We start from the raw sequence: 25,537 nt of genomic DNA on the forward strand, positions 1-25,537 counted from the left end.
TATAGCCTCACTACTGTATATAGCCTCTCTACTGTATATAGCCCCTCTACTGTTATAGCCCCTCTACTGTTATAGCCCCTCTACTGTATATAGCCCCTCTACTGTTATAGCCCCTCTACTGTATATAGTCTCACTACTGTATATAGTCTCACTACTGTATATAGCCTCTCTACTGTTATAGCCCCTCTACTGTATATAGCCTCACTACTGTTATTTTTCACTGTCTTTTTACTGTTGTTTTTATTTCTTTACTTATCTATTGTTCACATATTACCTTATTTTTACTTAAAAATTGCACTGTTGGTTATAGCCTGTAAGTAAGCATTACACTGTATTCTGCGAACGTGACTTTGATTTGAAGTTGTATATTCTTCAAAGTTGTTTATTCATTTCACCAACGATACTAAAAATAGCAGCAAAAAATTATAATAATTCTGATGCATCCTTGAACCTATATAACATTACCGCCTGCGCTTAGATTTACCATTGCGTTAGGTTAGTTGAAATAGAGGCCTTTCTTTCTCTCTTTCTTTCATTCTCACTGGCAGCTGAGTTTTCTTGACCTGATGGTAGCTTGGCCTGTGAGCAACCGTTTGTCTCTTTTCATCTCTGTCTGTGTGACATAAACAATCTATCTTTTACACCTCATACTCTTTCCACGGGTGCACACACACACACACACACACACACACACACACACACACAAATGAACAAATGAAGGCACACCACCACAAGCAGTGTTTGCTATTAATTACGGCACGTCTGCAATTTTAATCACGCCATTATACCGTTAAATATGAACAACATGAAAAATACTAACAAAAACAAAGGGAAGTAATTAGGCCGGATCATTATTTTTTATTAATTGCTAGCTACACAATCCCTGCTTCTCTCTCTTTCTGATCTATCTCCTCTCGCTTTCTGATCTATCTTCTCTGTCTTTCTAACATATCTTCTGTCTTTTCTAACATATCTCTTCTCGCTTTCTGATCTATCTTCTCTGTCTTCTAATCTATCTTCTCTGTCTTTCTGATCTATTTTCTCTCTCTCTACTCGATCTTGTCTGTCTTTCTGATCTATCTTGTCTGTCTTTCTGATCTATCTTGTCTGTCTTTCTGATCTATCTTGTCTGTCTTTCTGATCTATCTTCTCTGTCTTTCTGATCTATCTTCTCTGTCTCTTCTAACATATCTCCTCTCGCTTTCTGATCTATCTTCTCTGTCTTTCTAACATATCTTCTCTGTCTTTTCTAACATATCTCCTCTCGCTTTCTGATCTATCTTCTCTGTCTTCTAATCTATCTTCTGTCTTTCTGATCTATTTTCTCTCTCTCTCTACTCGATCTTGTCTGTCTTTCTGATCTATCTTGTCTGTCTTTCTGATCTATCTTGTCTGTCTTTCTGATCTATCTTCTGTCTTTCTAATCTATCTTCTCTGTCTTTCTGATCTATTTTCTCTCTCTCTCTACTCTATCTTCTCTCTCTTTCTAATCTATTTTCTCTCTCTCTCTACTCTATCTTCGCTGTCTTTCTGATCTATCTTCTCTGTCTTTTCTAACATATTTTCTCTTTCTCTCTAATCTATCTTCTCTGTCTTCTAATCTATCTGCTCTGTCTTCTAACATATCTTCTCTCTCTTTCTGATCTATCTTCTCTGTCTTTCGCTCTCTTTCTAATCGATTTTCTCTCTCCTCTCTCTTTCTAATCAATTCTCTCTCCTCTCTCTTTCTAATCGATTTTCTCTCTCCTCTCTGGTAAACACAATACCTGCCATGTCCCAGGTTCAAAACATTAGTCAGAGTAAAGACAAAGATCAAGGCACGACACACTACATGAACAAAAGTATGTGGACACCTGCCAGTCTAACATCTCCTTCCAAAATCATGGGCATTAATATGGAGTTGGTCCCCCTTTGCTGCTATAACAGCCTCCACTATTCTGGGAAGGCATCATCCACTAGATGATGGAACATTGCTGTGGTGACTTGTTTCCATTCAGCCACAAGAGTATTAGTGAGGTCAGGCACTGATGTTGGGCGATTAGGCCTGGCTCACAGTCTGCATTCCAATTCCAGATCTGTCCGTCGGACTGCCAGATGGTGAAGCGTGATTCATCACCCCAGAGAACGTGTTTCCACTGCTCCAGAGTCCAATGTCGGCGAGCTTTACACCACTCCAGCCGATGTTTGGTGTTACGCACAGTGATCTTAGGCTTGTGTGTGACACTGCTGAAGTCCCCGACTAACAGTTATTGTGCTGATGTTGCTTCCAGAGGCAGTTTGGAACTCAGTAGTGAGATGTGGATTTTTACTCTCTTTGCGCTGCTGCACTCGTTGTTTCCGTTCTGTGAGCTTATGTGGCCTACCACTTCGCGGCTGAGCCGTTGTTGCTCCTAGACGTTTCCACTTCACAATAACAGCACTTACAGTTGACCGGGGGGCAGCTCTAGCAGGGCAGAAATTTGACAAACTGACTTGTTGAAAAGGTGGCATCCTATGAAGGTGCCATGTTGAAAGTCACTTAGCTCTTCAGTAAGACCATTCTACTGCCAATGTTTGTCTATGGAGATTGCATGGCGGTGTGCTCGATTTTATACACCTGTCAACAACGGGTGTGGCAGAAATAGCCAAATCCACTAATTTGAAGGGGTGTCCACATACTTTTGTATATATAGTGTAAGTGCCCTCATACAGACAGTATAATCATTGATTTTAAAACAAAAAGGGGTGTGAAAAAGAGCTCTGGAATAAAAACCGATCTTAAGTCCCGTGAGAGTGGGTTGTTGTGGGTTTGCTTACCCGTTTAGTCTTGTCTGAGCAAGAGCCCTTTCATTAGAGTATGTTACTCTATTGCACCACTGTGGTGGATTTGATGAAGGCTTTTGATCGTAGAGTAGAAATGTTTGGTTTCTGCTTCTGAAGAAGTCCATTAATGATTGGTTATGTATCAAACCCTGGTGAAACCCACAGCCTTGTGTTGGGCCTACAGAGATACAGTTTTAAACCAGAGGTGACTCAATAAGGGCTTTCTTTCTAAAGGGGACAAGTATGTGTGTGTCACAGAGCTGTCTCTATCACTGGTCTGTCTCTGGTCTGTCTCTGTCTCTGGTCTGTCTCTATCACTGGTCTGTCTCTGGTCTGTCTCTGTCTCTGGTCTGTCTCTATCACTGGTCTGTCTCTATCACTGGTCTGTCTCTGGTCTGTCTCTGTCTCTGGTCTGTCTCTATCACTGGTCTGTCTCTGGTCTGTCTCTATCACTGGTCTGTCTCTGGTCTGTCTCTGTCTCTGGTCCGTGTCGATCTCTATCTCTGGTCTGTCTCTGGACTGTCTCTGGTCTGTCTATGTCTCTGGTCTGTCTCTGGTCTGTCTCTATCACTGGTCTGTCTCTGGTCTGTCTCTGTCTCTGGTCCGTGTCGATCTCTATCTCTGGTCTGTCTCTGGTCTGTCTCTGTCTCTGGTCTGTCTCTGTCTCTGGTCTGTCTCTGTCTCTGGTCCGTGTCGATCTCTATCTCTGGTCTGTCTCTGGACTGTCTCTGGTCTGTCTCTGTCTCTGGTCCGTGTCGATCTCTATCTCTGGTCTGTCTCTGGTCTGTCTCTGTCTCTGGTCTGTCTCTGTCTCTGGTCTGTCTATGTCTCTGGTCTGTCTCTGTCTCTGGTCTGTCTCTGTCTCTGGTCTGTCTCTGGTCTGTCTCTGTCTCTGGTCTGTCTCTGTCTCTGGTCCGTGTCGATCTCTATCACTGGTCTGTCTCTGGACTGTCTCTGGTCTGTCTCTGGACTGTCTCTGGTCTGTCTATGTCTCTGGTCTGTCTCTGGTCTGTCTCTGTCTCTGGTCTGTCTCTGGACTGTCTCTGTCTCTGGTCTGTCTATGTCTCTGGTCTGTCTCTGGTCTGTCTCTGTTCTGTCTCTGGTCTGTCTCTGTCTCTGTCTCTGGTCTGTCTCTGGTCTGTCTCTGTCTCTGGTCTGTCTCTGGTCTGTCTCTGGTCTGTCTCTGGTCTGTCTCTGGTCTGTCTCTGTCTCTGGTCTGTCTCTGGTCTGTCTCTGTCTCTGGTCTGTCTCTGGTCTGTCTCTGTCTCTGGTCTGTCTCTGGTCTGTCTCTGGTCTGTCTCTGGTCTGTCTCTGTCTCTGGTCTGTCTCTGGTCTGTCTCTGGTCTGTCTCTGTCTCTGGTCTGTCTCTGGTCTGTCTCTGTCTCTGGTCTGTCTCTGTCTCTGGTCTGTCTCTGTCTCTGGTCTGTCTCTGTCTCTGTCTCTGGTCTGTCTCTGGTCTGTCTCTGTGTCTCTGTCTCCATCTCTGGTCTGTCTCCATCTCTGTCTCTGTCTCCTTCTCTGCTCTGTCTCCTTCTCTGCTCTGTCTCCATCTCTGGTCTGTCTCCATCTCTGGTCTGTCTCCATCTCTGGTCTGTCTCCATCTCTGTCTCTGTCTCCATCTCGGCTCTGTCTCTGTCTCTGTCTGTGTCTCTGTCTCCATCTCTGGTCTGTCTCCATCTCTGGTCTGTCTCTGTCTCTGTCTCTGTCTGTGTCTCTGTCTCCATCTCTGGTCTGTCTCTGTCTCTGTCTCTGTCTGTGTCTCCATCTCTGGTCTGTCTCCATCTCTGGTCTGTCTCTGTCTCTGTCTCTGGCCATGTTAGAACAGTCCCGTGACTCCTGTCGTGTCTAAAGACAAACAAACAAAAACCGTCTGTCAGAGAATCAGTGCACAACTGATAAATTGTCGCTTATAGATCTGTCAGTCTGCCGGCAGTAACGTTGAAGGTGTCTGGCTTGTATTACTGAGCCAGCTAGAAAGATGAAGTAAGAAGCTAACATTAAACAAAGCCTACCTCATCAGGAGCAAAAGATAGGCTACTTAGTTTTCATAGTACCTTTACATTACAGAGAGCAGGCTACTGAGACAGACAGTGATGTGGCACTCAGTGGTGAGGCTGAGGCAGACTACAATGCATTCAGGAGAAAGAAGAAGAGGAGGCAGACAGAGAGTAAGCAGACAGAGAGGTTAGTACAGTGGTTCCCAAACTTGGGGTCAGGGGCCCCGTGAGAAAATCTGTACTAGCCCTTAGCGAACAAGCAAAACATAAAAATGAACGTCTCCACATGGCCTTTCTTCCATATCGTCCAACATTAAAATGTAACCAACACAACTCTAAAAACGTCAGACATTTTCAGTTTGTCGCTGATGCTACGTGTTAGTGTGAATCATTTCTCATATCTCCCCCCTTTCAGAGGTATCACATTACAACTGTATAGCTAATGGGCTAGGTGTTTGCAGATGGCCTGAGGTGAATGAAGCAGCCGAGGGGTTAATGATGGGTTGTTCTCCAAATAGCATTTCAAGGTAATGAGTTTCACCCTTCCAGAACCGTACTTAAACACAAAACCCCAGTTACAGCCTTGGGTGGGTCGACCAGAGGGTGGAGTGGAGAGATCCCTTCCTCTCTCATCTTCTCTGCTGAGGGTGGAGTGGAGAGGGTGGGACGACCAGAGGGTGGAGTGGAGAGTTCACGTCCTCTCTCATCTTCTCTGCTGAGGGTGGAGTGGAGAGGGTGGGTCGACCAGAGGGTGGAGTGGAGAGTTCCCATCCTCTCTCATCTTCTCTGCTGAGGGGGGAGTGGAGAGGGTGGGTCGACCAGAGGGTGGAGTGGAGAGTTCACGTCTTCTCTCATCTTCTCTGCTGAGGGTGGAGTGGAGAGGGTGGGTCGACCAGAGGGTGGAGTGGAGAGTTCCCATCCTCTCTCATCTTCTCTGCTGAGGGGGGAGTGGAGAGGGTGGGTCGACCAGAGGGTGGAGTGGAGAGATCCCTTCCTCTCTCATCTTCTCTGCTGAGGGTGGAGTGGAGAGGGTGGGACGACCAGAGGGTGGAGTGGAGAGATCCCTTCCTCTCTCATCTTCTCTGCTGAGAGTGGAGTGGAGAGGGTGGGTCGACCAGAGGGTGGAGTGGAGAGATCCCTTCCTCTCTCATCTTCTCTGCTGAGAGTGGAGTGGAGAGGGTGGGTCGACCAGAGGGTGGAGTGGAGAGATCCCTTCCTCTCTCATCTTCTCTGCTGAGGGTGGAGTGGAGAGGGTGGGACGACCAGAGGGTGGAGTGGAGAGTTCCCGTCCTCTCTCATCTTCTCTGCTGAGGGTGGAGTGGAGAGGGTGGGACGACCAGAGGGTGGAGTGGAGAGTTCCCTTCCTCTCTCATCTTCTCTGCTGAGAGTAGAGCGGAGAGGGTGGGATGACCAGAGGGTGGAGCAGAGAGATCATCTGCCCTGTAAGAGCCATTATTCACTGTGAAAATGTACCTCGTCCACTTAGAACCTAAAACAGAGAATGCTGTCATTAAAATTCCAAACATTCCTCAAAAAATATACCACGTGAAAGGACAGGACACTGCTGACAGGACACTGATGACAGGACACTGATGACAGGACACTGATGACAGGACACTGATGACAGGACACTGATGACAGGACACTGATGACAGGACACTGATGACAGGACACTGCCGATAGGACACTGCCGATAGGACACTGATGACAGGACTATGCCAACAGGACACTGCCAATAGGACACTGCCGATAGGACACTGATGACAGGCCACTGATGACAGGACACTGATGACAGGCCACACTGGCTGCTGGTTTCATGGTTTGGGACGTGCCATCCTTGAGAGGCCACGTGTAATTGACCAATTCAGATTTGACATAATTCTGGTTTTACATAATACCACTGCAGACTTGACTTTCACTGTGGGGAAGATTAATATGATCAAATAAAAAATTGACCAAATGGACAGAAAGTACGGCCAACTGGAGTTCAGATAACATCTGTTTTTGAGTAGGAGGTTAGTGAGAATTGATTTCTGACATAACAGCACTCTACACTCAGCATCTCCTGAAGACTCACACAATGAATGATTGCCTACACACCTGGGTCCCTTAGTCCCTTTCCCTAAAGCTAGTGTTAAACTTTGTCTACTCCCTTTCTTCTTCTTTCCTCTTTCTTCTGTGATAGACAGGTACTCACCGTAGGTGTCAGTAGTTCACAGGGGCGTCTCTCTTTTGTATAAGGCAGCGCTGGTGGGCCCTTCAAACTGCAGCTTGATGGCCTGTTTCAGGTTGAGCTGGGGGTCCGTGGTCGTCATGACCACCATGCAGGGAGGAGATAAGGCACTACTGGACTTTATAGACATCTTCTGGTTCTCCTCCCGTGTCTCTCTCTGGGCCGGGCTCTGGAGCTCGTAAGGGTAGCCCATAGGGAGACAGTTCCTGTTTTTGGGGCCATCTTGTCCTGGCATCACCCCTAGAGAAGCCATAACAGAGTTCCACCTCCCCCCTTCGTACTGAGACCTCGCCTCCTGGATCAGGCTGGGGGGTTTGTGTTTACTGGGATAGTCGAATCCTATTGGGTAGCCTTTGCAAGGCTGGTCAGAGTCATGTACCGTGGCCGTGACTGTGTAGAGGGTGGGTGGAGGAGGGCTGGCCTTAGGGCATTGGGCCCTGCGGCTGCTGCTGTGCAGGCTGCCATGAGCGGAGTCTGGCGGAGGCAGGGTGGAATGGCCAAATCGGCTGCGGGGGAGGGAGTGCTGCTGGATCTGCTGGGTGAAAGACAGGCTGTCAGCGGGGACGGTCTGCACCGTGGCCAGGGAGTGGGCTGTGGAGGAGGATGTCTGGGAGCTCTGGATGGAGTGGAAATGCTCGGCTGTGGAGCCTGGGGAGCAGGAGGCCGAGGCTGAGGAGGTGGAGACGCTAGCCTCGTTACTCTCTGAGCAGGTTGAGTACAGGCTCTTCACAGTGGATGACTTGGGCGACCGGGTGTTCGATTGGGGCAGAAGGCTTGAGTACGGTTTGGCTCCGTAGCTCTCCAGCATCCTGACGATGGTGAAGTGGCCCCGCTTTCCGGCTACATTGACGGGGCTGCGGCCGTACTTGTCTACGTGGTCTGGGTTGGCCCCTCCCTCCAGTAGCATGGCAACGATGTTGGCGTGGCCCTCCTGAGCCGCGATGCACAGTGCCGTGGCCCCCTGCTGTCGACAGGCCAGATCCACGTTGATCCCCCTGACCTCCAGGAGCAGACGACCAGGCGCCACATGACCCCGCCAGGCTACAGAGTGCAGGGGGGGTCGTCCCTCCCCATCCTGGGCGTTAGGGTCCGCCCCATGGCTCACCAGCAGCCCCACCGCCTCCAGATTGCCCTGCCAGGTGGCCACGTGCAGCGCCGTACGCCCCTCCATGTCCCGGGACTCCAAGGGCACGCCCCCTTTCTCTATGAGGAGGGCAGCCATGTCCAGATGTCCCTCCAGAACCAGGAGGTAGAGCAGCGGACGGCCCTCTGCGTCCCGTACGTCCGTGTCGGTGCCCCGCCTCATCAGTAGCTCCACCACCTCAGCGTGGTCCTCCAGGGCGGCGGCGCTCAGCGCAGAGTGGCCGTCGTACGCCCGGTGGTCAATGGGTGAACGGTGGTCCAGCAGAAGCCTCACCGTGCCACAGTGGCCCTCCTGCGCAGCCAAGATGAGGGGTGTCCGTCCCTCGATGTCCATCTCTCCGACACGAGCCATGCTCCCACTCTCCATCAGGATGGCACATATACCCCGGTGGCCCTCGCAAGCGGCGGCGTGCAGCGGGGTCCAGCCCAGATCATCTTTATGGTTCTCATCCAGCCCTCGGTCCAGGAGAGCTCTGACCACCTCCACGCTGCCCTGTGCTGCTGCCAGGCTCAGAGCTGTACGACCCTCCCCATCGATGCTATCCACCGTAGCGCCCCAGAACAGCACCCTGCCCACCGTCTTAGTATGGCCCATGGCGGCTGCCGCCAACAGTGGGGTGACAGCAGCAGAAGCGGCGGCGGCATGTGGCCCGGCGCTCTCGTCTACGTCGGCCCCAGCCTCTAATAACAGTTCTACCACCTCCTCGTGACCTTCATACGCCGCCAGCAGCAGAGGGGTCATCCCATTCCGGTCCCTGTGCCCCGGGTCAGCCCCTCTCTCCAACAGCAGGCTGGCCACGTCTCCATAACCCTTGACCCCGGCTGCTGTGGGCACACAGAGGGCAGCCACGGACAAGGCAGTACGTCCGTCTCCATCGGCCAGGTCGACCTCCGCACAGTGGTCTAGCAGGATCTCTACTGCCTCCCTGTGTCCCATGTAGGCGGCAGCGATCAGCGGCGTGCGGCCCTCCCGGTCTGCCATGTCCACCTGCGCTCTGTAGTCCAGCAGTGTGAGGAGGATCTCCTCATGACCCCCCCAGGCTGCCGCCCTCAGCGCCGACCGGCCCTCCGCATCACACCCGTCCACGTCCGCCCCTGCATCTAGCAGCAGGTGCACTGCCTCAGTGTGACCACCCCAGGCCGCAGACCGTAAGGCTGTCCAGCCCTCGCTGTCCGCGTGTTCCACCATCCTCACGGCGGCCTCCGGCTGCTGACCCCTGGCCCAGTCCAGCAGCATCCCCAGCACCTTAACATGGCCCTGCCTGGCAGACAGCGTCAGGGGTGTCTGGCCCTGGTGGTCACTGATCAAAGGGTCAGCCCCTCGGGACAGGAGCAGGATGGCAACGTCGGCTGAGCCTGCGTGAGCCGCGCTGGCCAGCAGGGTGCGTCCGTCTGTGGGGTCGGTCCGGTTCACACTGACCCCGCTGTCCAAGAGCACCCTCATTGAGTCCTGCCTCTCCAGCACCCGCCGGATGATGGTCCCCCCTTGTCCTGCACAGTGTACCCCCGTGCTGGGGCCTCTGTCTGGGGCGCAGGAGGGAGGGAACACCCCACTCTTCATCAGCAACTGGAGGACTTCCTGCTTGACCAGGACAGGGGGCTGAGAGGCAGGGGAAGAGGGGTATGAGGAGCTAGCCAGAGAGGGCACATCTGCCCACAACAGCCATAGGGCCAGGAGGTCAGGTTTGTCCTTGTGCATGCCTGAGCTGATCAGGTGCGAGCCCATCTGACAGGTGTCCTCTGTGTTAAGGTGTGGGGCGCGCAGGGTGAGAGCCATGGCCAGCATGGTGTGTCCCTCAGACACGCTACACAGATACTTCTGGGTGCAGTACTTCACGTCCGTCAGCCACTCTGCAAAACTAGCATGGAACAGAAGCTTGCTGCCTCCCGGCCCGTCGATAAGCAGCGTAGACAGAGCCTTTAGCCTGCTCTGGAAGTCCAGAAGGCTGAGGGACATGTCCTGGGTCCAGGTGGCTGTGTAGATCTCCTGGGTGGTGAAGGGCCTAGGGGAGGCCAGGAGGGCGTTGAGGAGGGGCCTAACCTCAAGGAACAGGCACCTGGGGAAGAGTCTCTGGCAGAGCCACAGGTAGAGGCCGTTGAGGGTCCCGGGGATGTCTCGGATCTCCCGGAGACCCACCAAGGCCCCCGCCACGCCATCTAGAACGCGTTCCAGAAACAGGAAGCAGCCGCCACTCTTGATGTGCAGCAGGTTGAGCATGTCGGCTGTCTCGGGGGTCAGCTGACGGCGGAGCGGCCCTTCCTCGTCCAGCCTCCGCAAGATGTACTGCTGCACGTCACGCACTGGCGCCGGCTTCCGCAGGTCATCCAGACACAGCTTACGGAAACCTGGAGGAGAGAGAGACAGAAAGAGAGAGGCGAGAGAGACTTATTGAAACTCACTTCGTTTATTTTTCTGTTTTAGGAAGAGGTATTGGACTTCCCTGCAAAGACAGGTGTATAACGTGTATGGGGTAGCATTGAACTGCTGTCAGGCCAGAGGGATACAGTTGATGTCGGAAGTTGACATACACCTTAGCCAAACACATTAAAACTCAGTTTTTCACAATTGCTGATATTTAATCCAAATAAAATGCCCTGCCTTAGGTCAGTTAGGATCACCACTTTATTTTAAGAACGTGAAATGTCAGAATAGCGGTCGAGAGAATTATTTATTTCAGCTTTTATTTCTTTCATCACATTTCTAGTGTGTCAGAAGTGTATATACACTCAATTAGTAATGGGTAGCGTTGCCTTGGGTCAAACGTTGGGTCAAACGTTTAAGGTAGCCTTCCACAAGCTTCCCACAATACTTTGGGTGAATTTTGGCCCATTCCTCCTGACAGAGCTGGTGTAACTGAGTCAGGATTGCAGTCCTCCTTGCTCGCACACGCTTTTTCAGTTCTGCCCACATATTTTCTATAGGATTGAGGTCAGGGCTTTGTGATGACCTTTGTCGTCCTTAAGCCATTTTGCCACAACTTTGGAAGTATGCTTGGGGTCATTGTCCATTTGGAAGACCCGTTTGCGACCAAGCTTTAACTTCCTGACTGATATCTTGAGATGTTGCTTCAATATATCCACATACTTTTCCATCCTCAAGATGCCATCTATTTTGTGAAGTGCACCAGTCCCTTCTGCAGCAAAGCAACCCCACAACATGATGCTGCTACCCCTGTGCTTCACGGTTGGGATGGTGTCTTTGGCTTGCAAGACTCCCCCTTTTTCCTCCAAACATAACGATGGTCATTATGGCCAAACAGTTCTATTTTTGTTTCATCAGACCAGAGGACACTTCTCCAAAAAGTACGATCTTTGTCTCCATGTGCAGTTTTATGGTGGTTTGGAGCGGTGGCTTCTTCCTTGCTGAGCGGCCTTTCAGTTTATGTCGATGTAGGACTCGTTTTACTGTGGATATAGATACTTTGTACCTGTTTCCTTCAGCATCTTCACAAGGTTCTTTGCTGTTGTTCTGGGATTGATTTGCACTTTTTGCACCAAAGTACGTTCATCTCTAGGAGACAGAACGCGTCTCCTTCCTGAGTGGTATGATGGCTGCGTGGTCCCATGGTGATTATACTTGCGTACTATTGTTTGTACATATGAACGTGGTACCTTCAGGTGTTTGGAAATTGCTCCCAAGGATGAACCAGACTTGTGGTCTACAATTTTTCTCTAAGGTCTTGGCTGATTTCTTTTGATTTTCCCATTATGTCAAGCAGAGGCACTGAGGCTGAAGGTAGGCCTTGAAAGACATCCACAGGTACACCTCCAATTAACTCAAATTATGTCAACTAGCCTATCAGAAGCTTCTAAAGCCATGACCTCATTTTCTGGAATTTTAGAGGCACAGTCAACTTAGTGTATGTAAACTTCTGACCCACTAGAATTGTGATACAGTGAATTATAAGTTAAATAATCTGTCTGTAAACAATTACTTGTGTCATGCACAAAGTAGATGTCCTCACCGACTTGCCAAAACTATAGTTTGTTAACAATAAATTTGTGGAGTGGTTGAAAAACGGGTTTTAATGACTCCAACCTAAGTGTATGTAAACCTCTGACTTCAAATGTATATATATATATATATAAACACTATATATACATAAGTACGCGGACAGGCTATTTCAGCCACACCTGTTGCTGACAGGTGTAGAACATTGAGCACACAGCCATGCAATCTCCATAGACAAACATTGACAGTAGAATGGCCCGTACTGAAGAGCCCAGTGACTTTCAACTGAGACTCAGTCATAGGATACCACTTTTCCAACAAGACCGAGTTCCATACTCTGGAAGCAAGAGCACAAGAACTGTACGTCGGGAGCTTCATGAAATGGGTTATTTGGGTTATTAAAGCCCATGATTTCAGAATGAGATATTCAACGAGCAGGTGTCCACATACATTTGTTCATGTAGTGTGTATATATACAGTACCAGTCAACAGTTTGGACACACCTACTCATTCAAGGGCTTTCTTTATTTTTACTATGTTCTACATTGTAGACTAATAGTAAAGACATCAAAACGATGAAATAACCCAAATGGAATAATGTCGTAACTAAAAAAGATTTTAAACAAATAAAAATGTTTTTCAGATTTTAGAATCTTCAAAGTAGGCACCCTTTGCCTTGATGCTTTTCCAACCGTCTTGAATTAGTTCCCACATATGCTGAGCACTTGTTGGCTGCTTTTCCTTCATTCTGGGTGATTGTGGAGGCCAGGGCATCTGATAGAGCACTCTATCACTCTCCTTCTTGGTCAAATAGCCCTTACAAAGCCTGGAGGTGTGTTGGGTCATTGTCCTGTTGAAAAACAAATGATAGTCCCACTAAATGCAAACCAAATGGGATGGCGTATCGCTGCAGAATGCTGTGGTAGCCATGCTGGTTAAGTGGGCCTTGAATCCTAAAAAAATCACCAACAGTGTCACCAGTAAAGCTCCCCCACACCATCCCACCTCCTCCTCCATGCTTCACGGTGCGAACAACACATGCGGAGATCATCCGTTCGCCTACTCTGTGTCTCACAGACACGGCAGTTGGAACCATAGATCTCAAATTTGGACTCATCAGACCAAAGGACAGATGCCCACTGGTCTAATGTCCACATTGCATGATGACTCTTTGCTGTCCCCAGTCCACCTGACCGTGCTGCTGCTCCAGTTTCAACTGTTCTGCCTGCGGCTATGGAATCCTGACCTGTTCACCAGACATGCCAGAGACACTCTTAATGATCAGCTATGAAAAGCCAACTGACATTTACTCCTGAGGTGCTGACTTGCTGCACCCTCGACAACTACTGTGATTATTATTATTTGACCATGCTGGTCATTTATGAACATTTGAACATCTTGGCCATGTTCTGTTATAATCTCCACCCGGCACAGCCAGAAGAGGACTGACCACTCCTCATAGACTGGTTCCTCTCTAGGTTTCTTCCTAGGTTTTGACCTTCCTAGGGAGTTTTTCCTAGCCACCGTGCTTCTACACCTGCATTGCTTGCTGTTTGGGGTTTTAGGCTGGGTTTCTGTACAGCACTTTGAGATATCAGCTGATGTACGATGGGCTATATAAATAAATACATTCGTTGGCCCAAGTTTTTGTCTAGTTTCTTGGCCCAAGCAAATCTCTTCGTCTTATTGGTGTCCGTTAGTAGCGGTTTCTTTGCACCAATTCGACCATGAAGGCTCCTCTGAACAGTTGATGTTGAGATGTGTATGTTACTTGAACTCTGTGAAGCATTTATTTGGATTGCAATCTGAGGTGCAGTTAATGAATTTAACCGTGTTGAGCAGGATTGTGTTGGAAATAGAGTCTCTCTCTCCTCTCCAGAACGGACGTCTTCAGATGTCACCCACCCTGTGATAATGAGAGTGTGGGGTATCTGTGCTTTGTTAAAATTAATGTAGTGCTGTGTGGGCAGTAGGAACTGGCATTCAGCACGCCTGACAAGGACAGGAATACAATGGCTGGTCCCCTCGCTGCTTTGTTCCTGATCACGCCACAGTTGATTAAAATTTGCATTTTCTAACACTACCCACATTCTAATGACATTCAAATGTATTTTTGTTTTGTTGACCTTTTGTAGAAAAGCCTGACTTGAGATATTGTCCATGCTATAGGCTTGTAGAAAAGCCTGACTTGAGATATTGTCCATGCTATAGGCTTGTAGAAAAGCCTGACTTGAGATATTGTCCATGCTATAGGCTTGTAGAAAAGCCTGCCTTGAGATATTGTCCATGTTATAGGCTTGTAGAAAAGCCTGCCTTGAGATATTGTCCATGTTATAGGCTTGTAGAAAAGCCTGCCTTGAGATATTGTCCATGTTATAGGCTTATAGAAAAGCCTGACTTGAGATATTGTCCATGCTATAGGCTTGTAGAAAAGCCTGACTTGAGATATTGTCCATGTTATATGCTTGTAGAAAAGCCTGACTTGAGATATTGTCCATGCTATAGGCTTATAGAAAAGCCTGACTTGAGATATTGTCCATGCTATAGGCTTGTAGAAAAGCCTGACTTGAGATATTGTCCATGCTATAGGCTTGTAGAAAAGCCTGACTTGAGATATTGTCCATGTTATATGCTTGTAGAAAAGCCTGACTTGAGATATTGTCCATGCTATAGGCTTGTAGAAAAGCCTGACTTGAGATATCGTCCATGTTATATGCTTGGGGCGGCAGGTACTCTAGTGGTTAGGGCATTGGGCCAGTAACCGAAAGGTTGCTGGATCGAATCCCCGAGCTGACATGGTACAAATCTGTCATCCTGAGCAAGGCAGTCCCACCTTTTTAAAAATGGTATTTTACCCCTTCTTCTCCCCAATTTCGTGGTATCCAATTGTTTTAGTAGCTCTATCTTGTCTCATCGCTACAACTCCCGTACGGGCTCGGGAGAGACGAAGGTTGAAAGTCATGCGTCCTCCGATACACAACCCAACCAAGCCGCACTGCTTCTTAACACAGCACCATCCAACGCGGAAGCCAGCCGCACCAATGTGTTGGAGGAAACACTGTGCACCTGGCAACCTTGGTCAGCGCGCACTGCGCCCTGGCCCGCCACAGGAGTCGCTGGTGCGCGATGAGACAAGGCCAAACCCTCCCTAACCCGGATGACGCTAGGCCAATTGTGCGTCGCCCCACGGACCTCCCGGTCGCGGCCGGTTATGACAGAGCCTGGGCGCGAACCCAGGGTCTCTGGTGGCACAGCTGGCAATGCAGTACAGCGCCCTTAACCACTGCGCCACCCGGGAGTAAAGATGTCGATTCTGATTAAGGCAGCCCACCGCACCTCTCTGATTCAGACGGCATTCAGTTGGAAGGTATTCAGTTGGAAGGCATTCAGTTGGAAGGCATTCAGTTGGAAGGCATTCAGTTGTACAACTGAAAAGCCTAGCAGAAAAGCCTGATTTTAGATATTGTCCATGTTGAAAACACATAGACTCTGTCAGCTGATGAGCCTAAGGGCACTACAGCTGTTCTAATCACGTTTACAGTAAACAACCATGTTAGGCTGTGTATTGGCAAGAATGGTGGCAGACAACTTTGTTTCATGTTTACGAAAGCATAATACTAATTAAACCGGTCTGGGTAGCAGCCAGAGGTGGTGCTTTCAAACACAAGCCAACTCACTCCATATACAGTACCAGTCAAAAGTTTGGACATACCTACTCATTCAAGGGTTTTTCTTAATTTGTTTGACTATTTTCAACATTGTAGAATAATAGACATGAAAACTATGGAATAACACATATTGAATCAAGTAGTAACATTGTTAAAAGTTAATCTGTGTAATGTCTTTCCATCTTAATGCATTTGAGTCAATCAGTTGTGACAAGGTCGGGGTGGTATACAGAAGATAGCCTTATTTGGTAAAAGACCAAGTCCATATTATGGCAAGAACGGCTCAAATAAGCAAAGAGAAACGACCTTCCATTATTACTTTAAGACATGAAGGTCAGTCAATGCCGGAACATTTCAGGAACTTTGAAAGTTTTTTTTTCAAGTGCAGTCGCAAAAAAACATCAAGTGCTATAATGAAACTGGCTCTCATGAGGACCGCCACAGGAAAGGAAGACCCAGAGTTACCTCTATTGTTCAGAGGAGACTACGTGAATCAGGCCGTAATGATCGAATTGCTGCAAAGAAACCACTATTAAAGGACACCAATAAGAAAAAGGGACTTACTTAGGCCAAGAGATTTTTGGTTCCAACTACCATGTCTTTGTGAGACGCAGAGTAGGTGAATAGATGATCTCTGCATGTGTAGTTCCCACGGTGAGGCATGGAGGAGGTGTCATGCTGTGGGGATGCTTTGCTGGAGACACTGTCTGTGTTTTATTTAAAATTCAAGGCACACTTAGTAGAACTATCATTTGTTTTTCAACAGGACAATGACCCAACACATGTCCATATGTGGAAACTCCTTCAAGACTGTTGGAAAAGCATTCCAGGTGAAGCTGGTTGAGAGAATGCCAAGAGTGTGCAAAGCTGCCAGCAAGGCAAAGGGTGGCTACTTGGGGTTTTAGGCTGGGTTTCTGTACAGCACTTTGTGACATCAGCCGATGTCTGGGCTTTATCAAATAAATTTGATTGATATTTGTGTAGAACATACAAAGGAAAACCTGAGACAGCCCGCACATACCTGAAAACATCTTACACACAGCCTTGTTCTGTCTGCGGACAGAGCAGACCAGGAGCAGCCAGCTGGGGAAGAGGTGCTGGTGGCTGGACAGGAGCTCTGAGATAGAGTTGTTCCTCCCTGGAGCCCCAGCACTGGAGGACCCCTCACCGGCCCCATACTCAAACCCCGAGTCCAGGGAGTCCACAACCAGAAACAAGGGCTGCCCTGGGGGAGGGAGGCCCAGCAAAGGCAATAACACTGCCCTGGAGAGAGAGAGAGAGAGAGAGAGAGGGGAATGTAGCTGGTATTTCATCACACGTGGTAAATTAACAGATCAGATGTTTTATTTTACCTTCATTTAAACAAGGCAAGGCAGTTAAGAACAAATTCTTATTGACAATGGCGGCCTAGGAACAGCATGTTAATTGCCTTGTTCAGGGGCAGAACGACAGATATTTACCATTGTCAGCTCGGGGATTCGATCTAGCAACTTTTCGGTTACACTGGCCCAACGCTCTAACCACTAGGCTACCTGCCACCCAAAATAGCTGTAGTAAATTACTGTACATAATTGCATCGTTCAGTGACTGAACTGTCTGAACATGAATGTCCATGGTTGAAGCTACCGTAATGAAACATGGTGAAAGCTGGTGTCATAAAGGTAGAACAGAACTGTGTTATCAACTGTGTTTTTTCTCTCCTGAAGGAAATAGCTTCTACATTCACCAGGGCTATGGGTGTTACATCTGTCCTGCTCAGGCAAGCCTTTCGGCCCCACTCGCCCTGGTTTAACTCCCTCACCCTGTCTCCCTAGGCCTGGGTAGAGTGATCCAGTGACTCAGGTCTAAAGAAGCCCTGGGATTTCCTGTACCGCCCTGGGCACACACACACACAGTACACACAGTACACACACACACACACACACACACACACACACACACACACACACACACACACACACACACAGACAGACAGGTCTGTAGTCCCTGCCAGCCCTCTTACAACCTTCTTATCAAAAGCCCTGTTCTACTAACTATAGCATAGTAACAACAGACACAGTAGATTTACTAACTATAGCATAGTAACAACAGACACAGCAGATGTACTAACTACAGCATAGTAACAACAGACACAGTAGATTTACTAACTATAGCAGAGTAACAACAGACACACCTGGACAGGACACCTCTACAGTATACAGGGTTCAATGGAGTCCTCTGGAACCGGAGGGTGGCTTCACACCATACCTAGGCCATGTTACATCCATGCAGTGTATGTGTGTGTATGTGTACTGTGTGTGTATTGTGTGTGTGTACTGTGTACTGTGTGTGTGTGTACTGTGTACTGTGTGTGTGTGTACTGTGTGTGTGTACTGTGTGTGTGTGTGTACTATGTACTGTGTACTGTGTACTGTGTGTGTGTGTGTGTGTGTGTGTGTGTATGTGTGTACTGTGTGTGTGTGTGTACTGTGTGTGTGTGTGTACTGTGTGTGTATGTGTACTGTGTGTGTGTGTGTGTACTGTGTGTGTATGTGTACTGTGTGTGTGTGTGTGTGTGTGTACACACTGTGTACTGTGTGTGTGTGTGTGTACACTGTGTATCTGGTACTGTGTGTACTGTGTGTGTGTGTGTACTGTGTGTGTGTGTACTGTGTGTGTGTGTAATGTATGTGTGTGTGTGTGTGTACTGTGTGTGTGTGTACTGTGTGTGTGTGTGTGTGTGTGTGTGTGTGTGTGTGTGTGTGTACATAATGGGGGCGATGACACGGCGGTGCTGTGTGTTGTTTTAACGCCTCACATCTGGCAGTACAGTACAACACGATGCAGCAGACATCTAACGATGTGACACGTTGAAACGTTTTGGAACCACATGTACTGTATAAAGTGTTTGATTGGTTGAGACGGTGTTGAAAAAAGAGAAAGAAAAAAAATGAAAAGAAGGTACTAATTCAAAGAGAGACCTGAATAACAGCCTTGGTCATTCACAAACATTCAACAACGGAGTAACACTCCTACGCTTCAATGATCTCTCTTAGAAGTATCCAAAGGAAGGTGTCAGCTAATGTAAATGTAAGATATAGTCTAGAGAACACAATTGTAAAAGTCGGCCGTACTTCCCTCCCACCCCCACTACTCACGCTGACCAATACACTAGAGCTCAAGTTTTATGTAAAAGCACTTAGTGCCTATTGAGAGAGGGGATGTGAATGCAGTCTCCAGTCTAAACCATTTAGGTCACGAGCTTTATTACACTTATGATATACTAGTGGAGCACGCCCTGTGTATGTGAGCACACACACGCTGTGTGTGCACAGAATCAGGTTAATGACCCTTTAATTGACTCAGGGCTTCCTGCCCCATCCTGTCATCGTGGCACTGGCCCGAAGGCTGACCTTTGAACCCACAGCCCTGCTGTGATTGTACAGTGTAAGCTAAGCGGGTTGTTATATGTTGTTAACAACTCCAATGGCTACAGCTAGCATTTATATGGTGTTAACGACTCTAATGGCTACAGCTAGCATTTATATGGTGTTAACGACTCTAATGGCTACAGCTAGCATTTATATGGTGTTAACGACTCTAATGGCTACAGCTAGCATTTATATGGTGTTAATGACTCTAATGGCTACAGCTAGCATTTATATGGTGTTAATGACTCTAATGGCTACAGCTAGCATTTATATGGTGTTAATGACTAATGGCTACAGCTAGCATTTACATGGTGTTAATGACTCTAATGGCTACAGCTAGCATTTATATGGGGTTAATGACTCTAATGGCTACAGCTAGCATTTATGTGGCGTTAATGATGCTAATGGCTACAGCTAGCATTTATATGGTGTTAATGACTCTAATGGCTACAGCTAGCATTTATATGGGGTTAACGACTCTAATGGCTACAGCTAGCATTTATATGGGGTTAATGACTCTAATGGCTACAGCTAGCATTTATATGGTGTTAACGACTCTAATGGCTACAGCTAGCATTTATATGGTGTTAATGACTCTAATGGCTACAGCTAGCATTTATATGGTGTTAACGACTCTAATGGCTACAGCTAGCATTTATATGGGGTTAATGACTAATGGCTACAGCTAGCATTTACATGGTGTTAATGACTCTAATGGCTACAGCTAGCATTTATATGGGGTTAATGACTCTAATGGCTACAGCTAGCATTTATATGGTGTTAATGACTAATGGCTACAGCTAGCATTTACATGGTGTTAATGACTCTAATGGCTACAGCTAGCATTTATATGGGGTTAATGACTCTAATGGCTACAGCTAGCATTTATGTGGCGTTAATGATGCTAATGGCTACAGCTAGCATTTATATGGTGTTAATGACTCTAATGGCTACAGCTAGCATTTATATGGGGTTAACGACTCTAATGGCTACAGCTAGCATTTATATGGGGTTAATGACTCTAATGGCTACAGCTAGCATTTATATGGTGTTAACGACTCTAATGGCTACAGCTAGCATTTATATGGTGTTAATGACTCTAATGGCTACAGCTAGCATTTATATGGTGTTAACGACTCTAATGGCTACAGCTAGCATTTATATGGTGTTAACGACTCTAATGGCTACAGCTAGCATTTATATGGGGTTAATGACTCTAATGGCTACAGCTAGCATTTATATGGGGTTAATGACTAATGGCTACAGCTAGCATTTACATGGTGTTAATGACTCTAATGGCTACAGCTAGCATTTATATGGGGTTAATGACTCTAATGGCTACAGCTAGCATTTATATGGTGTTAATGACTAATGGCTACAGCTAGCATTTACATGGTGTTAATGACTCTAATGGCTACAGCTAGCATTTATATGGGGTTAATGACTCTAATGGCTACAGCTAGCATTTATGTGGCGTTAATGATGCTAATGGCTACAGCTAGCATTTATATGGTGTTAATGACTCTAATGGCTACAGCTAGCATTTATATGGGGTTAACGACTCTAATGGCTACAGCTAGCATTTATATGGGGTTAATGACTCTAATGGCTACAGCTAGCATTTATATGGGGTTAATGACTCTAATGGCTACAGCTAGCATTTATATGATGTTAACGACTCTAATGGCTACAGCTAGCATTTATGTGGCGTTAATAATGCTAATGGCTACAGCTACCATTTATATGGTGTTAATGACTCTAATGGCTACAGCTAGCATTTATATGGTGTTAACGACTCTAATGGCTACAGCTAGCATTTATATGGTGTTAACGACTCTAATGGCTACAGCTAGCATTTACATGGTGTTAACGACTCTAATGGCTACAGCTAGCATTTATATGGTGTTAACGATGCTAATGGCTACAGCTAGCATTTATATGGTGTTAACGATGCTAATGGCTACAGCTAGCATTTATATGGTGTTAACGACTCTAATGGCTACAGCTAGCATTTATATGGTGTTAACGACTCTAATGGCTACAGCTAGCATTTATATGGTGTTAACGACTCTAATGGCTACAGCTAGCATTTATATGGTGTTAATGATGCTAATGGCTACAGCTAGCATCTGTTCAAATTCAAGGATCCTTTGTATATGCTTTCACCCTCACTCCAAGCTCGTGTTTCCTCTGACAGTGTTCACATGACAGTGGCTCAACTTCAGACACTTTCTCTCACTCAGGCTCTGAATGCACACAGCTCCCTCCAGGCTATGGGTCAGGGGAATGTGGAATGTAGCCCTATACTTCACACCAGAAACACAGCAAACAGAGAGGGAGAGCGTGAGCGTTCCTCCGCCGTCCACAACCATCCCCAGAGTCAGCACGACAGCAGCAGACAGACAGAGAGGGTCCTCGTAAGAATGGCGACCTCACCAAGCGGTACCAACGACTTCGTCTTTGCGACTCGAGGGAACGCATTTTTCATGTCTTTGTTCTTTTTTTTCTTCTGAAAGGACGTGTCGTAAATAGCATTGTAGCATTCATTCATACTGGAGGGCCATTGTGAGAGCGTTGAATGGCCTGTATTATTAGGGGAGAAATAAATAAATAAATAAACCAAGGAAGCGAGACAATCACTAGCTTTTTTTCTGTGGTGCTTTTGGCCCTCTTTGTTTGACTGAGCAGCACTAGCAGTGACAGGCTTTTAGAAGTACAGTGTAAATAGAATCTGAATGTCAATGCCATTTTTATTTAACCTTTATTTAACGAGGCAAGTCAGTTAAAGAACAAACTCTTATTTAAAATGACGCATACCAAAAGGCAAAAAGGTCTCCTGTGGGGATGGGGGCTGGGATAAAAAATAGATATAATGCACAAATATACAGGACAAAACACAAATCACGACAAGAGAGACAACACAACAGTACATAAAGAGAGACCTATAAGACGACAACATAGCAAGGCAGCAACACATGACAACACAGCATGGTAGCAACACAACATGACAACAACATGATAGCAACACAACATGGCAGCAGCACAACATGGTAGGAGCACAAAACATGGTACAAAAATGATTGTGCACAGGCAACAGCACAAAGGGCAAGAAGGTAGAGACAACAATACTTCATGCAAAGCAGCGACAACTGTCAGTAAGAGTGTCCATGATTGAGTCTTTGAATGAAGAGATTGAGATAAAACTGCCCAGTTTGAGTGTTTGTTGCAGCTCGATCCGGTCGCTAGCTATAGCAAACTGAAAAGACGAGTGACCCAGGGATGTGTGTACTTTGGGGACCTGGCAGAACGGGTGTTGTGTAGGTGGAGGATGAGGGCTACAGTAGATATCTCAGATGGGGGGAGTGAGGCCTAAGAGGGTTTTATAAATAAGCATCAACCAGTGGGTCTTGCGACGGGTATACAGAGATATCTACTGTAGCCCAATATGTCTTATAAGGAGCAATGGTAGCAAATCTGATGGCCGAATGGTAAACTCCCTGTTATCTGTAGGAAGTAGTCAAGGACAGTTAACTAGGAGAAGCTTGATGGTTGTGTAATTTATTTCACTTTCCAAATACATTATGCTAATACGACTATTCATATGCTACTGTGAAAGTGTGACTATTATGTCAAATCAAACAATGGGTATTTTCCCCAGACGTACTTATCCCTCTATCAATCTGACTGACTCAATGTTTGAGTCTGACAGCCCTTGAAATGTCTCTATAGAAATGTCACATCCGCTTCTGCAGACAATGTATTGAATTCACATCAGAGCAGAGCGATTCACAAAGCCGTCTAGATAAGTTGATTAGTAATGCCAGAGAGTAATAGACGGGGTATAGGGTGCAGACCTTTTGAAGGTGTCATCCGGGTCCCTCTGGCAGTGTAGGGGCTCCAAGGTGGTAGCCACCAAGGGGGTGTCCAGTGTGTCCCTGTACCCCAGGGGGAGGAGGGGGCTGACCCTCAGCTGATCCACCAGTCCCAGGACAAACCTCCACACCGTCACGCTCCTCCCGTCCTCCCGTTGGCAGAAGTGAAACCCCAAACAGCGTGGTGCCAACCCAAGCCCTGCATCCGATGTGGGCCATACTGCCTCTGTGCATAGGGCTGTCTTCCCTGCCCCGGGCCCCCCAGTCACCAGGACCCCCGGGGGCCGGCCGGGAGTGGACCTGGCCTCCAGACAGCGCCCAAGCTTTTCCAGGGCCCATTCCCGGCAGTAGAAGCGGCGGCCCCGAAGTAGGCTGGTGCTATGGCTGCTGCCACTCATCGGGCCCCTGGGAACCAACCAGGAGTCACTCCACCACGGATCCAACGTCCCATACTCCCCTCTCCAGTTCCTCTTGTACTTTTGCTTTTGATATGAATGGACAATTGTAGACTATTATATGGATAATAGCTTTGGTAGTGTCAGGATACTTTCCTTGAGTGTCCTGAAAGTTCTGCATCAGATGTTATGTTCTGGTGGATCCTCCAGGTACCATCCTTGTCCCTTAATCCTTCTCCTGTGGCCAAATAAGATCAGTCCTCTGGACACTCAGGTGTGTGGAGTGAGATCCTTTAGTCTCTGCACAGGTTCCTCCAGTCAATCAGTGTGTCTCTGCCATCTCAACCCGGGGTCCTCAGGTCAATCAGTGTGTCTCTGCCAAATCAACCCGGGGTCCTCAGGTCAATCAGTGTGTTTCTACCAAATCAACCCGGCATCCTCAGGTCAATCAGTGTGTCTCTGCCAAATCAACCCGGGGTCCTCAGGTCAATCAGTGTGTCTCTGCCAAATCAACCCGGGGTCCTCAGGTCAATCAGTGTGTCTCTGCCAAATCAACCCGGGGTCCTCAGGTCAATCAGTGTGTCTCTGCCATCTCAACCCAGGGTCCTCAGGTGAGAAATAAAAGGAAAAGGTTCATGAATAGAAAATAGAATAGAGCTGCGGCTGCTACACGGTTCCAGTAGCGACTCTTTCTTTCACACTGCTGATCCTCTCCTCTGTCTGGGAGAGACAGAGAGAAAAGAGAGAGACAGAGAGAGTGTCAGACCGTGAGAGATTGCGACGAGGGATCACCCCAGATAAGATATCCTTATGTTCTCCCTCCCTCCGTGCTGCTGCTGCTGCTGAAAGTCCTGCTTTCTCTCGTTGCGATTCCTACATTTGTCTCAAAGTTTCTTCCCTCTCCGTACAGTTGGCTCAGATGAAATTCCCTCCTCTTTCACACGCCCTCTCCGTCCAACCCTCGCTCCCTCCCTCCCCCCTCTCTCTCCCTCCCTCCCTCGCTCCCTCCCTCCCCCTCTCTCTCCCTCCCTCCCTCCCCCCCCTCTCTCTCTCTCCCTCCCTCCCCCCCTGTCTCTCTCTCCCTTCCCCCCTCCCTCTCTCTCCCTTCCCCCCTCCCTCTCTCTCCCTTCCCCCCTCCCTCTCTCTTTCTCTCTCTCCCCCCTCTCTCTCCCTCCCTCTCTCCTCCCCCCCATTTCTCAGCATGTCAGGGCATGTATTGAAGCAGAGTGGCATTTAAACTGTGAGTCAGAGACAGGGAGGGAGAGTAAAGAAAAAAGAAGAGAGAGCATATTGGAACGTGTGAGCGATCTAAAGAGAGGAGGAGTTGGATTGCTTGTTTGGGGTCAAAGTTCATCCACAACAGCATGCTATAACTGAGGCTTTCACACCGCTCCTGGGTCCCTCCTGTCCAGGGGTTTGGCTCAGAGAGGGAGGGAGGTTGTGAATGAGCTCCAGAACTCCTGTATAAGTACACCTCACATGGTTATTGTTAAACAGATGTGATGAAGTAGAACCCATGCTGCTGTTATTGCAGGAATCAGGATGGAACCAACCTTTAACTAGGTCGCTGACAAAGCAACTTGATGTACTCTGACTGTTTCCACGTTTCGTGAGGAAAGCATTCGAGGCTCAGAGAGGTGTTTTTTTATATATTTTTAAACGTGATGATGGGTAAAAGGGTTTGATGCTTATCTGAATTGTGGCCACGCAGACGACGATGACGTCACATGATGTATGACGTCGCCAGAATCAAAAGATAGACGGCTGTATCTTCTACTGTAGCCATGCACAGCAGACTGTAAAGGGGATTCCATTGTGTCTTTCAAACTGGGATTGAAATACAGTTATTATGACAACCAATTGTTTCCAGAAACTTCTTGTATAAATGCTTTCCTTCTTCATAGTTATTTGTGGTTATGCATTGATGTTGAGCCTAATTTATTTATTTAAATGTTTTATAAAAAAAAAACTGTATCGTTAACTTATCACATTTCTTTAAATTTAAACTTATTTTTCATTAAAAATAAAAATAATAATTTTAATTTTTTTGGTCAGCAGTGATGTT

The 25,537-nt window shown here is 47.5% G+C and overlaps 1 protein-coding gene across 1 annotated transcript; it reads right to left on the reverse strand.

Annotated features, from left to right (window-relative positions):
* Window positions 1-4,514: 4,514 nt before the first annotated feature.
* On the reverse strand, window positions 4,515-24,360 carry LOC109871436 (ankyrin repeat domain-containing protein 50). The gene is made up of 4 exons (XM_020462331.2): window positions 23,060-24,360; window positions 16,817-17,058; window positions 6,997-10,521; window positions 4,515-6,288 (listed from the first exon to the last, which is right to left on the reverse strand). The coding sequence occupies exons 1-3, from the start codon at window positions 23,473-23,475 to the stop codon at window positions 7,013-7,015; spliced, it is 4,167 nt and encodes a 1,388-aa protein (XP_020317920.1). The 5' UTR covers window positions 23,476-24,360; the 3' UTR covers window positions 4,515-6,288; window positions 6,997-7,012.
* Window positions 24,361-25,537: the final 1,177 nt, after the last annotated feature.

The sequence above is a fragment of the Oncorhynchus kisutch genome, linkage group LG26 (genome assembly GCF_002021735.2).
Source record: "Oncorhynchus kisutch isolate 150728-3 linkage group LG26, Okis_V2, whole genome shotgun sequence".
In the NCBI taxonomy this organism is placed as follows: Eukaryota; Metazoa; Chordata; class Actinopteri; order Salmoniformes; family Salmonidae; genus Oncorhynchus; species Oncorhynchus kisutch.